This window comes from Ambystoma mexicanum, chromosome 2q (assembly GCF_040938575.1).
Source record: "Ambystoma mexicanum isolate Mex_15411 chromosome 2q, UKY_AmexF1_1, whole genome shotgun sequence".
NCBI lineage: Eukaryota > Metazoa > Chordata > Amphibia > Caudata > Ambystomatidae > Ambystoma > Ambystoma mexicanum.
In genome coordinates this window covers 1,300,991,289-1,301,008,564 of record NC_090924.1, presented here as the reverse complement: position 1 = coordinate 1,301,008,564, position 17,276 = coordinate 1,300,991,289, and the positions used below count along the sequence as shown (strand labels likewise).

The 17,276-nt window shown below is 45.4% G+C and overlaps 1 protein-coding gene across 6 annotated transcripts in view; it reads left to right on the top strand.

Moving 5' to 3' along the window:
* The window catches only part of LOC138570116 (collagen alpha-4(VI) chain-like), a 559,183-nt gene that overhangs the window by 344,321 nt on the left and 197,586 nt on the right, over positions 1-17,276 (top strand). For all 6 annotated transcript variants that reach the window (XM_069648741.1, XM_069648737.1, XM_069648740.1 and 3 more), the window contains 4 exons: positions 4,455-4,533; positions 9,385-9,530; positions 9,638-9,730; positions 15,980-16,033. In XM_069648741.1, coding sequence (XP_069504842.1) covers positions 4,455-4,533; positions 9,385-9,530; positions 9,638-9,730; positions 15,980-16,033 — 372 coding nt within the window. The remainder of the gene's footprint in view (positions 1-4,454; positions 4,534-9,384; positions 9,531-9,637; positions 9,731-15,979; positions 16,034-17,276) is intronic.

Here is a 17,276-nt window from a genome sequence, read left to right as displayed (position 1 = left end):
TGAGCCTGGGCTGGTGCACCCTGCGAGTGGAAGATATATAGGTGCCTTCATACAGATCAAATTCACCCTCACGTCCACGATGATCCCATGCCACAAAACCACACACAAATCAAAAGCCTTCAAAGGGTTCCTAGTGATTGCATTGACAGCCAAACCATCTACAACCACACCATTGACAAAAATGCATCTAAAAAAACCATTGAATGCATTGTTTGTTATGGGGGTTCCCCCTAAAACCCCTTTTTAGTCCATGAAAACACTTTTTTACTAAACTAAACCCTTTACCATTGAAAAGAATGCATTTGATGTTTTTTTTTTATGCATTTTTTTCAATGGTATGATCTGTCGATGCTTTGTATTCGATGCAATGACCGGATACCCCTTCAAACTACTCACAATGAAACACTTGGGATATCAGGAGATTTTAAGTTCTGGCTGAGTGACAGCTCTTTCCTGTTCGGTGTTCGGACGTAACCTCTATAACCACATCCCACATAGAAGGAAACTGCTTGGTCATGGCCGCTCAATATTTGCCCAAGTACAAGGCTTCCCCACCCCAGTAACTTAGTCTGTCGATGCCCTGATTCCATTCTCCTCCACCCTGCCCCTCGCACCACTGCCAACAGGACTCGGGCCACTCCAGCCCAGTTCAAATGAAACACAAAACTCCTTCCTGACAACTGCGAAAAATGTGCTGCTCGATATCCCCCATTCCCTGAACCTGTGGGCACATATTACAACCCTGCTTGTGGAACTCACATGCATAGTCGGCCACCCCATAGAAAACTGTGCTCTCCTTAAAAGAAGCAAAATCAAAGCACTGAACAAAAGTTTGGATAACGACTCTCTGAAATTCCTGAAGAAACTGTGCTGCAAACTGGAGGCCAAATGAATGAAAGGTAAAGACATGGCAGTCTGGTATCTAGTCTATCCATCGAAATTAGTTTCCTCGAACTAAAATCCAACTAAAGTTATCCATTGAAATGCATTTCCATCGAAAAGCATTTTCATTGAATACATTTAGTTGAATTTTAGGGTCAGGGTTAGGGTTACAGTTAGGGTTAGGATTAGGGTTAAAGTTATGGTTAGGGTTAGGGGGGTGTCCTTGGGGGTTGGGGTAGTTGGGGGGGAAACAATAAACACTTAAAGGTTACATGGAGCTGACCAGTGCTGAAATACTTTAAAGATTTCAGCACTGGACAGCTCCATGCAACGTGTTAACGTTAGGTGTGCTTCATCGAATTTCCATGCAAACAATGTGAAGTGTTTGATGCATAAACACTTTGCATTGTAAATATGGTAATTTCGATGGAACATTTTTCATTGAATACGTTTCGATGCATTCCATGTTCGATGGAATGCATTCGATGGAAACACCATAAACACGTAGCGCTATATAAACGCTAAATTATTATTATTATTATTATTATTATTATTATTATTATTATTATTATTAGAAACCTGGCAGTCTGATTAAATCCCTGGGAATCTCTTTGGGAGCGCCTACATTCGGGGAATTGTTCAATATCATTACGGGTTGCCTTGTTTTCTTTTATACAAACATTGAAATTGTAAATGGATAGAATGTTATCCGTTGATTTAAATGTATCTGCTGATTTCTATTTTAATTTGGTAACAACTGAATTGATTTTATGTGACAAACTGCGTTAAGGCCTATTCATTTAGGCTATACCACACTAAATAAATAAATTAAAAAAGACATGGCACCAATATTAGACTTGCGTAAACTATCAAGAGGCCATCTTCACTGCCAAGCAAAGCTGCTTTTCCTATAAAATCACAGAAGCCAACACCAGACCAAGAGAAATGTCTAAATGTGTCCAGAGATTTCTTAACCCCCAATGGACATCATCTCTCAAGAGCTCTGCAACAATTGCTCCACTTTCCACAAAAAGTATACAAAACCTGGAGAACAGTCTAAAACTAGTAACAAGAAAATTGCCTCATCCCTGCCCACTCTCGCCCATCCTCAACCATAAGGTGCCAGTCGCCAGTCATTATCAGGATATGTTCCTCCCCCTGATTTAGTAAACCACATCTCCCCCACTCATAAAAGACGACATCTTGGTAAAGAAGCAAGTGACACCTGAACAACGCCTATTGTGACAGCCCATACTACCATCCTCACACCTTCGATCGCCAGCCTCATCAACTGGTCGTTCGAGGATGGGGAGATGTCAAAGTTTCTCAAGAACATCACCCTACGGAAACGCCCATCTTGACCTTGATAGTACGAATAACTACACACCTATGTCAGGTCTGCCATGGCACACAAAACTCCTCACAAGAGTATTCACCACACATGTATAGGGTTACAGAGTGTCCCACAGGAAAATTAATAAATGCCTTTAGTGTCTATCGAGGACAACCTGCTCAACATAGCAGACAATGTTCTCTATCAAGACCCCCAGTCCTGCCTGTGGCTTTTGGCACCAAACATCCTCCTCCAACAACACCAGACAGTGACCCGGTGCCAGGCACCTTCCTCTGGTGTTTTCAATCCTTTTCCTTGTACACCCAGCAGTATAGGACTTGGTGGATTGCATACCTCATCCAGCAGCTTAGTATGTTCCATCCCCCAGGGCTTACCCTGCCACTCCTCCTCTTCAACATATACATATTTCCCTTATGGACTTCCTGGATGAGCAAATCACAGACTTGCTCATGAATGAACAGCCCGAAGAAGCTCAGTGGAGCAAAAAGCCTCATTACGAGTATTGCAGTGCGGGACAAAAGTGGTAGTAACGGAATTACTGCCACTTTTCCTGCACTGCCATGATGTAAGTATGGCCCTGGAGTGGGGGATTATTCTGGCAGTAAATCCTCCCACTTTCTGCCGAAAACCAGCAGAATTGGTGGAATTACTGCTGCGGTAATTGCTTAAAAAATCCCCCATAGAGTCCACTTGACTCTTGTAAAATAGGGATTAAATTCACCACCGCCGTAATCTGAGGGAAATTTCACCGGACCAAGTGGCGGTAACGGTAATTCTGTTGGGCGGCATTCTGGTTGATTTACCACCGGAATACTGCATAACTCGTAATGAGCCCCTATGGTCTTGAGCCCAAACACCTGCTGAAGGACATTGCCACTCTCTGCCCATCTCCTCTACATTCTTTGGGAAAAATAGTCCCTATCATAAGCAAGTATATATATGAATATATTATAAACTTGTACGAAGTATGCAACACAAAGATACTTCTCAACGCTGTAACCAAATTCTTAAGCGGCTTTCTACCTCTGGGTTTGGAGCGCCATATAAATAAAATAAACAAACAAACAAACAAGATCAGGAAAATTGGAGTCTTCTGGGATTTTGACCTCAAGTATACCTATTAAATGAGCATTTCTAAATAACTCTCTAACACAAAACCTTCATCACACGCCCCTAAAATCCATGCTAGTGGGAGCACATGTCCATTCTAGACTAAACTATTCCCGCTCACCTTATGCAAGCCTCCCGGCACCGCCACACACTTCCGAATGTGCAACATGCTATGGGACTGGACTACAGGCTGAATAAATCCAAGCTTGTAGCTTCCTCCCTATTGATCCTCTGTTGGCTCCCTGTGAGTGCTAGGGCATCCTCCAGAACACTCTGCTTGACCTGGCAAATGCCTTGAGGGTCCTGTGCCTAAGTACCCACAAAAGGCATGAACAAACTCTAATTGGCATTATGCAAGACCACACAAAAACAAGGGGCAACCGTTTCTTCTCTTGGATGGCTCTCGTGATGCAGAACGATATCCCTCTAGTGATCCAAGCCAAGCCCATCCTCCTCCAACTCTGAGCAGCCCAGTAAAACCACATGTCATAATGACACGATGGCGACACCCGCCACCCCAACCCCGAATCTTTACCTTCCTTGATCAACCATCTGCGCCACCAACCCAACACCAGTATAAACTGCTGGTGCAAGTGGCAAACACTATTTTACCTTAGGTGAGGTGCCTTCAACCATTTTCATAGTGTCTTGCAGCTTATGTATGAACCAATCCTCTCCTTATGTATAATATGATAGGTTATTTATAACGTGCTTAATACCCAGTGGTTTCTAAGCGCTGTGTTCCTCCGTGTTGTCTTGCTTCCAAGGCGAGCACGTTGCCCCTGAACTATCCTCCCTAGACATGTAAGACCACCTGAAGTGTCAATGGCAAGAAACGATTTAATTTGATTTCAGAAGAATAAACATAAACATACACATTTTATATCCCAATTATTAAAGGGTTTTTGCGCAATCCCAGTTCCCCTGGGCCCGAGCTTTCTTCACACTTCTTGAAATTTCAATGTTTAAATTGTCCTTCTCATCTGCTACTCTGTCTCCCTCAATTGCCAACTTGACTGCTACTTTTCTTGCTCCAGCATAAAGTGTCACTTATTATTTGCAGAATTTGTGTAGTGTATATATTTTACATGTGTGTTTGTTTCTCTAGGTTCTCTTGGTTTTCACTGATGGCATTGATGACTCTCCAGAGACGCTTAAAGAGACGGTCGAAACTCTCCGGGCGCAAGGTGTGTTTCGTGAGACGCTGCTTGGCTGAGACAACAAATAGTTAATGCCATGAATTTAAAGAACAGAACCATGGTTGGATGCATTCGCAATGGTCCTGTTCCTGTGGCTGAAAGATCACTCTCATGTACCCTTAACCTATGCCCCCAGACTCTGTGTAGATGGCATGCCAGTGAATCAGGCGTCCAGGTGCGCGCTGCAACAGTCCTGTTTCTAAGTCTCAATGGCGCCGGGCAAAACACGCTAATTCCCGCTATGAATGGCTGCTGGGTGGTCCTAGTTCTATGGCTCAGGATGGAGAGAGGAAAATAAGCAGCATACATGTGGGGGAGGCTAGTTGGGGAGAGGTGCGAGAAATGAACACAGAGCTCGAGGAGGCGCATGGGGGCGCGATTATACAGGCCGAGGTGGCTCACGGGGCGCTAGGCGTATAATATGAAGGTGTTCTATGCTTCTACTGCTTATTTCGAGGGAATATGAGTTGTGTTTAGTGTTTAACTTAACAATCACTGTTTATCAGTGTCTAATTATTTTTCGACACAATTGTACACAACACTGTTTTTCCAGTGTTTACGAAAGTGTTGTTGCATCTATAGCAAGCTTCTTTGTTTTAAGTAGGAATTTCAAGGGTAAAAACAGTTTTTTTAAGCAGAGAGACAGAGTGAGGCAGTGCACGAGAGAGAGAGAGAGAAGATGGGAGGTGCAAAAAGTGAGAAGATGGAAGCAAGAGAACAAACGGGAGGACAGGGAGGAGATGGGAGACAGAGAGAGAGAAAGAAACGGAGAGAGAGAGAGAGAGAGAGGCGAGAGAGTGGGGGATGAGAGAGAGAAAGAGAGAGATGGGAAATGAGAGAGAGAGAGAGATTACCCACCCCTCTGCCAACACTCTCCTCTCCATCCAGATCCTGAGTAAACTTGACTCCTGCTCCAGCCTTTTCAAGGGGACCCCCCTCTACCTCTTTGGTCCATCCAACAAGTTACTCCATTTCACTACAAAACCTTCTAGAAGAACCTCTAGCCAGTGAAGGGGCGTCCCCTGCTTCCCACCTTGCAGGCCATCACCTAACACTACACTAAACAACTGTGTATGTATTGCTTTATATATGTACATGATGGCGCGTGTGCTTTTAAAAGGAAGAGTAAAACATTGGTTTGAGATGTTTTCTTTTCATTGTATTCTACACATCGCTACTCCACCATGTATGTGTCCGTTAGTAGCGGGATTTACAATCAATACACATTTTAACGTTAGTTGTGTCATTTTTAGAAGTAATATATAGTCCACTTTGAACATGCTTGTTCACTTTGAATCGTGTTAATGTGTGTGGGCCTCATCATGAGTTGGGCGGTATCCCGGCGCTAATCGCAAGATCCGGAGTTGCGGTGGGGTGGTAAATCCCCATTCCCATTGGGTCCACTTTGAGCCGTGCTAATAGCGCCGAAGATAGGTGAAAAGCAGGGTTTTCTACCTCCAGCAAAAAGCTGGGATTAAAACTCCCACTTTCCGCCCAACTCGATATTGGACAGAGCGATAAATGTGGCGGGAATAGCGTTACCACTGTATATTCCCGCTGCGCCCAACTCATTTGCTGGTTAAAATCATTGGAAGGCAGTTTATTTAACAGGGGAGAGTGTCCCCCTCCACCGTGCTAGTTTTTCTTGTCTTAAGCCAATCAACAAGTGTAAATCCAGGCTCTAATCATAGGAAGATCCCACATTCCGTGCTTCCAGCGCTGTAGCCAATCAGCAAGCTTGGAATCAAGGCTCTAAGTGCCGTTAAGGCTGCATTGCAAGTTTCTTTTGTGTGTATCTGCTGGACACTAACCAAGGAGATATAGGCACGCCGTGTCACAGAAAGCCCCAGGGGATGCTGCCCTTTTACCGACCGCGGCACAAGATCTAATAGCATTAGAGCCTCGTTCTCGGGGCCACTAACTTCAGTGGCAGTCCGCGATCACACAGCGCAGCCCTCTGGCATAGACTCTAACGCTTCGCTGCGTGGTTCAGGTACGAGTAGTGTAAATGAGCAAAACCTTGATGGGCACGGAGGAGGTGGAGCAGAAAACCAAGTGTGCCCACTTTTACAAAAGGATTGGATAGGAAGCAAAAATAAAATTAAGATATAATGTGCCCAGAATATGTAGACACATATAGAACTGCACTCAGAAATGAGTAGTGGTAGCCAGCAGCCAGGCATACCACAAGAAAGGGCATTTAATTCACCACAGGCTCCTTAATCTCTCTTCATATGATGCAGGGACGGGGGGAGGCTATCCTAATCATTATAAGTGAGGTGGAACAGATTGGACATCGCTGAACATCAGAAGAAGCAGCGGGCATTTGGGTCACCCTCTCACTGGTGTTATCACATAGGGCTCACCTGTTAGGTGGAGTGGTGTTAAGAATGTGGGTGAGGCGAATTCTGCGGAGAGGCCTAAACATGAGGCGCTAAAAGACATGCGTGCGTCCAACTGGAAACCCAACAGCTTTCAAGAGCAATCTCCATGTGATGTACATGTGGCATGTGAGGAATTGCATGTCTTCAACATGTTGGGTTGATTACCTATTATAATGCCAGGGATGATGGTAAGGGCTGCACACATACAGGGCCTCATTACGACCCAGGCGGTAAGTTACCGCCTGGGCCGTGACTTTACCACCATGGCGTAAACTACGTTTACGCCATGGTGGTTGGCGGACTTACCGCCCCATTCCGAGGTCGGCGGGGCGGTAAGTCCCCAATCCCCATTTACCCTTCCCCATTCCCATTTTTGCCCCATAGGGCATAATGGGAGTGGGGAAGGCGTTAATTACGCCACCGTAAATTACGTTGGCGTAATTAACTCCATGGTCCCTTAGCGCCATGGATTTTAACACCTGCTAAAAGCAGGTGTTAAAAGCGCCATGGCGCTAAGGGACCTCGTAATTGGCGGTAAGCGGTCGGCGCAGCTAACGCTGGCGTAAACCCCTTACCGCCAGGGTCGTAATGAGGCCCACAGTGTGTTAGATTGTTGTGTGCAATTTGAAGGTTGGATGGTAAGAACAAAGGGCGCCCACAGACAGCCAATACATTATGGGGGTGTTCGGGGGTGGTGGGAGGATCTGACCTGAACCAACCTGAGGGGACTGGCTGAAGTATTATGCTGCACCGTCATGATCGTGAGTACATACTCTGACGGCAGCGGGGGAGAGGAACACTCGACCCAAACTTGAGGCAAAATACTGCAATGGGCATGGTGCCACCAGAGGTGTCGCTAGGGGGGAGCCGGTGGGGCTACAGCCCCGGATAAAATCTCAGGGGCTACGGCCAAAAGGCCAGCTAGCCCTGAGTCCCGACAGTCCCGACATTAGCGTAGCCCCGGATCTTTTCCAGACCTAGCAACACCCCTGGTTGCCACTAAGAAAATATTAGTTTGAAAGGAGGGTGTCTCTGTCTGCGGTTTTGCGAGTCATACATCAGTGGTGCAGGAGTGGGCTGACAGTACAACTTGGTTCAATGTGGTGACTATTGATACTGCTTTGCCCAAATAAATTGCTAATAAAAAGAAACTTTTGGTAGTTTTACTGACTTAAAGGGAAAGTGGAGATTTCACAGAGCGAATTCCCACGAATAACAACTATTCATACATCACTAGAAATCAATGACTTCCAGTCAACTAGTTATCTCAGTCTAATTTCTTTTTCACCAGCCAAGTGGGTCCCTTTGTCCTCTGAGCATGACCCTCCTTGTAGAGAGAGAAGCTGCCAGTCCACTGAATGTGCCCCGTGTGCTCCTTCACATGCCAATCACAAAATGTATGCACGCACGCCACGTGAACATTCTGTGAAACTGGCACCACCCGGCATCCCAAAAGACCTCACTCCTGCCACCAAACATGCTTTCAAGACTTCAGTTTAAAATAAAAGCGTATCCAGTGTTAATGTCGCCTGGGAAATGACCGCTAGATGGCGACATTTCACTACCCTAGAAAAACAAACTCCCCAAATATTCTAGGATTGCAGGTAATAGTAAATAATTACACCCCTCCTAGAATATTTGGGGAAAGCAATTTAGGGGTCAGGAAATAAAATGTGCATAACAGGCGACTTTTTTCCCAGCAATATTATCACGTGGAACCAATACAAGTACAGATTGACCTATACCATCATTTAATTATATGTCTATACTCTTTATTACAGAATGAGCCTAAACTAAACTGCAAAAAAACCCGGTTTTTAGAAACGACATATTTATAGTGCAATTCTAAACTGAAGCAAACCGAGTACTATAAACAGAACTAGTGGAAATGACAGTCCAATCACGATATCTATTTATTGTGGTGGGTCATGACGTTCACAGAATGCTACCATATCATGATAGGCATATAATGCACAGGACCCTCTTACTGATTGCATGGATGCTGGACAAATGTGCACACGTCTAGTGAAATAAGGCAGAAATGTACAAACCTGAGCCAAGTGCATCACATGCATGTCTGGAAATAACGTGGTGAACAATTACAAAGTGTCGTAATTCAATTTAACATTTGACTTAATTTCTAATCTTTGCATACTTACAGAAGTGTTCCAGCTTAGACTTCTTTATTGACCTTCATTTCTAAATACAAATACATGCTTGCTGGAATGATTGCAAAAGTGTGATTTACTAAAAACGAGTTGGACAATTCTTGTGGACATGCTTGGTCTTCGAGTTGACCTGGTTGCATTAGAAGTTTGGTCTATAGTCAAGAGTGGAGTGGCAGCCATTGTAATTGCATGTGGACTTTGCTTCTCAAGGATGTTCTAAGCAAATCGTGTCTCTTCATTACCAGATGGGACGATCTGTGACCTTTCTCATACTTTCTTCTTTCAAGGACTCAAGGCGCTCCTGATGGTCGGCCTAGAGAGCAGCCAGGATCTAAAAATGATTCAGGAGCTGCAGTTCGGCCGAGGGATCCGATACAAGGACGCCTTAGCGATCGGCCAGCAGGATCTCCCAGGCCTTTTACAGAGAGACGTTGTAGGTTCTACTTCAGTGTCATCCTCTTGAAGCAACGTCTGTCCGTGTCTGAGCGCACATGTCATCCTAGAGATCGCGTGCACTCATTCTTGTGTATTACATTTCAGGATACTGTTGCGGAGCGCGAATGCTGCAATGTTGTATGCAAATGCCACGGACAAAAAGGGGTCCCTGGACCAACAGGAGGATCTGGAATTAAGGTGAGCACGCGTGGAATTACTTAGCTCCAATCGGACAAGCTTCTTTTCATGTCAGTTTGCTTCATTCCAAAGGTTCCTTTATTGATGCTACCAGAAAGTGAGACCTCTCCATCGCATGTCACCGGTGAAATGGTGGGACATGTAACATCTCCTGGAAATATAAGATTAAATGAAATTCCAGAGCTGTTAATATGTGATTCCTGGTGATACAACATTGTTTGGTCATACTACAGTTCCATAAATAGAAACGTTACAAGATGGCCGCCACCTAGATTAGCCTTCCGTCACCTTCTGAAAGTGTGCTCCTCTGTCGCTTATGAAAACCCGCCAGTTGGTAAGAAGACACTCTGTGTGAGAGTTGAAGGTCTGCAGAGGGGCACAGAGTGTGCCCGGCGTGGACATGACGAATTGAGTTATAAGGAAAGGGAGAGGTTAGCCTAAAGTCTTCCAAGCCCACAAAACATCCTTTCAAGCAACACACACAGAGTTAAATATACACCACACTCTTTCCATGCTGCCCTAACTAAAATGTGTTGTTACGGCAGCTCCTGAATGGCCAACGTTCAGTTACCATCACTTTGCTCCTGAGACATGGCATCAGAGCCATTCACAGAGAGAGTCAGGGAGAGGCAGGGGCTTGAGTTTTAAAGGGATAAGAGAGTACAGGCAGGCTGCTAAAACGAGCAGGGGAGTATCTCGGCTGCTGTGATGGGTGGGCATTGTTAAAGGTAAAATGCTGGTTGATAGCCTCAAAGATTGTGCTGGGAGGACTTCGCCCAGACTTGAGCAAGCTAGCTCAATCATGTTCAAGTCTGTGGGCCTTATTCCAAGTGTTGCGATCTGGAAACAAGGGTGCCGGTAATCGTACCAGCACCCTTGTTTCCGGACCGCCACACTACGAGTCTGCCTGCAGGGGCCATTGTGCCAGGCAGGGACAGATCTGCGGGGCGGAACGGCCCCTGCAAGCGGACTTTTCACGGAAGCTCCAGCACTGTTAGCAATGGTGCTTCTGTCTCCCCACTCTCATGCAGTCTTATGGGACTCCAAGGGAACAGGGAGTTACCAAACTCGCTGCCTGACTTCCCGCGCCAACGGGACTTGTAATGGACTTTTATAAATAAAATATCAATATCAATGTCCTGGGGGCACTGGGAAGTTACGCGGCGGATTCAGTGTTTCCGGGTCAGTGGCAACTGGCCGGTGGCAGGGTCAGGTTGCCGCTGACCTCGAAATTATGACCTGTGTGTGTTTGTGTAAGGGGCTATGTCTTTGAGTGTTTGTAAGCTTTGAGTGAAAATGTGTGAGTGCACGTCCGTTCATCCATCCCTTCGACAATCCGCCCTACACCGATGATTAAATGTCAAGCTCACAAAAGTGCACAATACCCCCTTAGCAAACAAGTGTTATGCTTGGAGCATGTGTAGCAACCCCTGTTTACTCTCAGTTTTCCTAAACTATATAGAATGTATATGTTCATGCTTAAAAAGGAAAAGATCTGCACTATGAAAAGTCAGGGAAATTGCATTTTGCAAATACCTGCTCCCTACGGATGGACTCTTCACACCTCACAAGCATCTCAAGAGGATGCATTTTAATGAAGTGTTGCGAGCGGCATGGCGGGTCGCACAACACATGCAGTCTACTGCATTCTCCTGTTTTACTAAACAGATATGCTCTAACAGTAGGGGAGGTTAGCGCAAAGCACCAATACAAGATGGCAGCCATATTTGATGTTCCAGCGAGGAGAGAGTAGCGCTACACGTAGCACGTGCATCTCCCCTGGGGAGGATCTACTGCTTAGACAAGGTCTCATTATCCTCCGAACCCTTCATTCCAATGGCGTGAAAATGACAGCAATTAGTAACACCTGTTACCAAGCGCCCTGAAACTGGCATTGCCAGTAATCAGTAGCACCATGTTTACTGACTCTCCACGAGCAAGCCCCAGCCCATGGCATCATACTTCCGCATACAGTTGATTTATCAGGCAGTCTGACACACAGACAGATCAGCAGCGAGCAGGAACACACTCCAACACAGTAACTGTTCTCATGTTCACAATTACTCTTTACATGCACAGTGTGCATCGCCTGCCAAAGCACATCCAGCTGTTACTAGTAGAATACAGCTGGGGTGCCACGCACAGATGTTCTGAATGGTTCGAAGTTGTTACATCAACCTCTATTTGGTATTTTATTAGGGTGTTCACCCTCTCCCTCACACCGCCCACTCCCACCCCATTTGATATGATATGATAAGTCATTTATAACGCGCCTGTGTTTCTAGGAGCAGTGATTACCTCCAAAGAGGCAATCAAAGTTACATCGACCAAACAGGGGTCGATATAACAACCACCTGCCATTCTGAGTGTAGGTCATTCAATGGCTCTATATAAGCCAATATGAAATCTAAGTGGTCGGTCACTGCATTTGCCGGAATCTACGAAAATATTTTGGCCAAAAGTTTTAAGGGTCATTTTTCTTCACTGTAAAGGCAAACAGCCTCATGGAGCATCTACGCATTCCAGGGACCCACAGCCACGAAGCAGTGCGACTCTCCAAGGGCTTCCTGCATTATGACTCCTTGCATTGCTGGACATTCTGTCATGCAGCATAGTTTCCTTGAGAGCCCACTTCTGATTGCCATGCACAAAGTCTACATTAGGGTGCTAATAGCCATTCTAGCCAGACCTAAAAGGCTGTTTGTTTGACTGTGAATCCGAGAATGGCATAGGATGTGTGCTAAAAAGAAGAAATATTTGCAGTCATAAGACTAAGCGGCTCCTTACGGGTCCGGCAGTAACCCTGCTGGTGCTACCGGCGGGTTGCCGCCGGACCCATAATATTTTACTGGTGCCTGACTTCCTGGTGCCACTGGCTAGCGTGTCCAGCAGTCCGGGAAGTTAGGCGCCAGTAATTTGTAAATACCTATTCCCTTAGAGTCCCAAACAACTCTATGGGGGTGGCGACACGGAAGCACTGGCACCGTTGGCAACGGTGCCAGTGCTTCTATAACGGGTCTGCCTACCATGGCCTCTGCGCCCAGCAGTGTCAGACCTATCGGGCACAGCAGCCACGGCAGGCAGACTCAGAGTTTGCCGATCCGGGAACAAGGGTGCCAGTGAGCTTACCGACACCCTTGTTTCTGGACCGGCAAACTCCTCATGAGGCCCTTAGGTACAGTGCTGTCATACAACAACTCAATTTATCAAAAGGAACATAACTATAAACGTGAGCGTAATGATCGAGCCAACATGTGAAAAATTGCATTATGTCGTTGCACAATTAATTGAAGGAGTTATGCTCAGGAGGAATTTAAGGTTGCAGCAGGGGTAGAATGTTGTCTGAGGGTTTGTAAGGTATGTGGATTGTTGCAATGTAATGTTAGTTATATCTTGGGTACAAGACCTGCCTTTAATGAATTGCCATCCAGCAAGCGTGCAAAGCCCTGGCTTTTTCTATTCGTATTAATACATACAATGAAGCAGGTGATTACTTCTCCAAAGGGGTATCTACTAACCACATTCGCCTTTGTCTCAACTCCATGCCCAGGTGCTTGTGGCGCAGAGCAGGCTCCAAAGTCACAAGATGCCACCTCAGCTGCCGCAGCGAAGGCAAAGTCACTGCAGCACAGTGGTGACATTTAAGATATGTCCCCTGTACCCAAACTACGATGATCATGAGTACACCAAGCTGGTGGCAGAGTAAACTCTAAGAATAATCTATGCCTGAGTTTAGGCATAGTTCATGGCGTTACCTATGATCATGGCTGCCACATCCCAATTGATATTGCACATGTGTCAGCTCCTGTGTGTCAACTGTGCTGTGGTACTGAGTGTGTATTGGGGTGAAACAAGCTGATTCTGACACAAGGCAGGACAGAAAAACAGAGCACTCAGACTCTCTTTGATTCTCTTTGTGAAGGCTGGTAACCCCCTCCACCAGTGGCAGCTGAACAGCCAGTCCGTCCTCAAGTCCATTGCAACGGCCTCACAGCAACCGGAAGGCCAGACCAACCGAAGATCACTGTTCTATCGCACTGAACCGGTTTCTCCTTGTTCCCGTATCCTGAAAATAAGGACGGTGCTTGTGCTGGTTTCTATTTTCCTCCAAACAGCCGAATTGTTTTACTGCATCTAAACCAGCTCAATATGGTCTTGTTCCTAGCGAAGACTGTCACTTGTTCGGCACAAAGAGTCTTCTCAAAACCGGAACCCAAACTGAATCCCTGGAACGTCACTTGCTGACTCTAACCAGGAGTTACAACCACAGCTCGGCCCAGCTAGCCTGAAAACTGCAGTCTCATTGACTGCACATCAATGCACCCTCATTCACCACTTTGATGACGGTCGCCCGCTGAGTAGATCCGCTAGGGTGTCACTCGCTAACCTCTCCCAGCGACTAAAGCCCAACTTGGCCTTGCCAACTGCAAAGCATTTTTTGGGACCGCTCTGACCTGCATCGCCATCATTTCGACCGCACAAAGCACCCGCATCCACCCCTATTCGATGCCCTGTTGCTGCCAGGACCTCCATGATCCTACGTGCCTGAACTGAGCCTGATCAGTTTGCATCGAGGTTCGATCCCGGGTCTGATGCATCCACCCACCAAGAACTGCCCCCACAGTCCACTGTGACCCTAGAGACTGGTTAAGCCATGATCGCTCCTGTTTTCTGCAAAATATACTTTTATGGTAGTACCTTACCTACCGCCCCTACAACTACATTCAGAGTGCTACATTCTCCCGTCTGTTGCATCTTCTCTGGGATGGGTTTTTGTATAGTAATCTCTTTTTGTTCTTCATGCACACGGTGTATTTTATTAAGGTGTTTATATATTTGTAGAACCTTGTTTGGACTTCCCTTTACTATGGGTTGTGATACTGCATTTTTTGTGTCATTACTGGTTCACCTTCACACCCCTCTAGAGAGTATAGCCTTCCCTGGGCACGAGATACCACAACAGGCGAAGAAGGTATATTTCTTGATTGCCCTGTTGTGCCTTTGTGATTGTATTGTGTTTTGGTCTGTAGCAGTCTGAGCGCTGAGTGGGCAATTTTACCCCTACTCATCCTTGTACTCTTGCAGAGCAGAATCCAATTTGTCAAACTGCCCTATGGCAGAAGAGCACCTGTAGAGAAAGGTTACTGCATCGGTAAATGGAGCAAAATAAATCACAGACTGATTAAACAACACAGGTGCAGCTATCAAAATGAATTAATAAAATGTATAAGAAGGGAGGCGGGTTAAATTTAGACATTTAAAACAAATCACACTGCAACAATGAGTGATCTGCTAGGTTTCCCGTAATCCATTTAGGGCAATGTTTCCTGTTGCATTTTATTTGCGAATTCATCCAAATTATCTCTATACGTTCCATAATATTAATCATATTTCCTTCCTGGCTGAGTCTTTCTTTCATTTCAGTCCGTTTAATAAGTGCAGCAAGTTATATTCCAGTAATTGGTTAATTGCTTTTCATTGTGTTCAATGAGCAAAATTGAATGAAGGCCTAGAAAGTTAGATTTTGCCATTATCTCCAAGCTAAGGGGCCTTTATGGTATTTTGATCAACCAATTGTAAGAGAGTTACAACCAGGCAATCCTCATAATGTGATCATTCACCAAATACACACATTAGGTTCTTCTGTGTTATAGATGGCTCTGGACAGGGACGTGCACTATCATTATAAGTTATCTTTTACTTAATACCGGAGACCAGTTTCTAAGCTAGAGACCCGGATTCGAACCAGTGTTCTTATACATTGTTTTGCTTCCAAGACAATGGGACTTATTACGACTGACGCGGAACGGGTTAACGGGCTCCACTAAAGGAGGCGGACCCGTTAAACCCGTTCTGCCTCATTACGAGGTTCCCTCATGGGAACCTGTAAGGAACGCCTGGACAAACCGTGAAGGGACCAGGGAGCTAACAACGGGCCGCTCGTAATTGGTCCGTTGTTAGCTCCCTCTCCCATTCCCATTGAGCCCTATGGGGGCTCAGATGGGAATGGGGAAGGTCCGAGCCCGGGTTCCTGTAGGGAGGAATTACCGGGCCCTCCGAACTCAGAATGGCCCGGTAATTCCCCATTCAGGGAACCCGGACCCGATTTTGGCGGCAGCCATGCCACCAATAGCGCATGGCTACCGCCAAAGTCGTAATGAGGCCCAATGTGTGCCAATAATGTCCTGCTGAAAAGATAACAATATAAAAGGTTTCCTGAATTTAAAATTCTTTGCTTCTACATTACAGGGGCAACCTGGACCTAAAGGATCTCCTGGCCACCCGGGGGAAGAAGGAGGGCATGTAAGTAATCACCATGGTTTTAAGATTTTGTATTTGTTTCTATTCTACATACAGGTGGGCTTAGCAATCTTTCAGCAGAGCGCGCTGACTTTTTGCACCCTGCAGATTTAAATTGACAGCAAAGATCAATTTGAAACTGCGGGTCGTTTTTTTATTTTTAGGGTTGTGTTGAACATTTTGTCACGAAGCTTGTTCACAACTTAACTTGCGTTGCACCGAGTGCAGTGAGCCTATTACTTCAATGTGCCATACTATTTTTAATTAATCATACCACTGTAACATTAATTATTGTTCAGGTCTGTTCTTTTTCATTCATGTTGCGCTCTTTCACCAAAATAAAACCTTATAGTATGAAATCTTATCCTTTTAAAACTCTCTGTGGTTAAAGCAACATTTACTTTATGTTCTATGAAAAGAAATTCTAATAATGTTTGTTCTGGAGTTATTTATCTCAGAAGGAAGTTCATTAGGAACCATGAAATCATATATTTGTTCTGGTGCATTTGCCAGATGGTGACGCGTGGCAAAAAAATTGAGCGCGCACAGCCCCTACTGTTGAAATAATAAATAGCATGCAAGACGTCACTATGAGAAATAACTACAAATCTGAGAATTCTTATTTTACTGCCAAAACACACAAAAGAAATTGATTTGCAGAGTGCTGGGTCAGGGTGACAAGAAAGGTGCCTGCAGAGGGGCCCAGGATTCCAGAGGATCCTGGAATCAAGCTGGAAACACAACCAAATGTCATCATTTCTAGTCCTTCACACACAGGCATTTATAGAGACATGTTTATAATAGACAAAGTAAAGCTGTATGTCACAAAATAGAATAGAAAGGTATGTTACACGACAAGAATAACGGGAGGTGCCCCACAATTTAACAAAATCAAATAGGTGGTGGTTGGAAGGTTTATGTTTCATCTTAACCTCTGGCATCGCCCTGGGCAATCCTCCAGGACATCGCTTTTCACCTGCCAAGCCATTATAGAAAGGCGTGGTCCTACTGTTTTAGGGGCAGCCCAGCCCAAACCGCTTGGTCACATCCCTTCTGCACGAGACCAAAAGCATCCCAGCCATGTTTCGGCCAATGAAGAACATTGCTTCGAACTGTGCTGAATTCGCCATTTGTGTACTCGTGCACTAAACCCAGTCGCCGGCAGGAAACACAGGCAGTTATGTTGTTATTGAACTAGAAAGCTGATTTATGGGTCTGAGCCAATGGCAGGCCTCATTGTCAATGA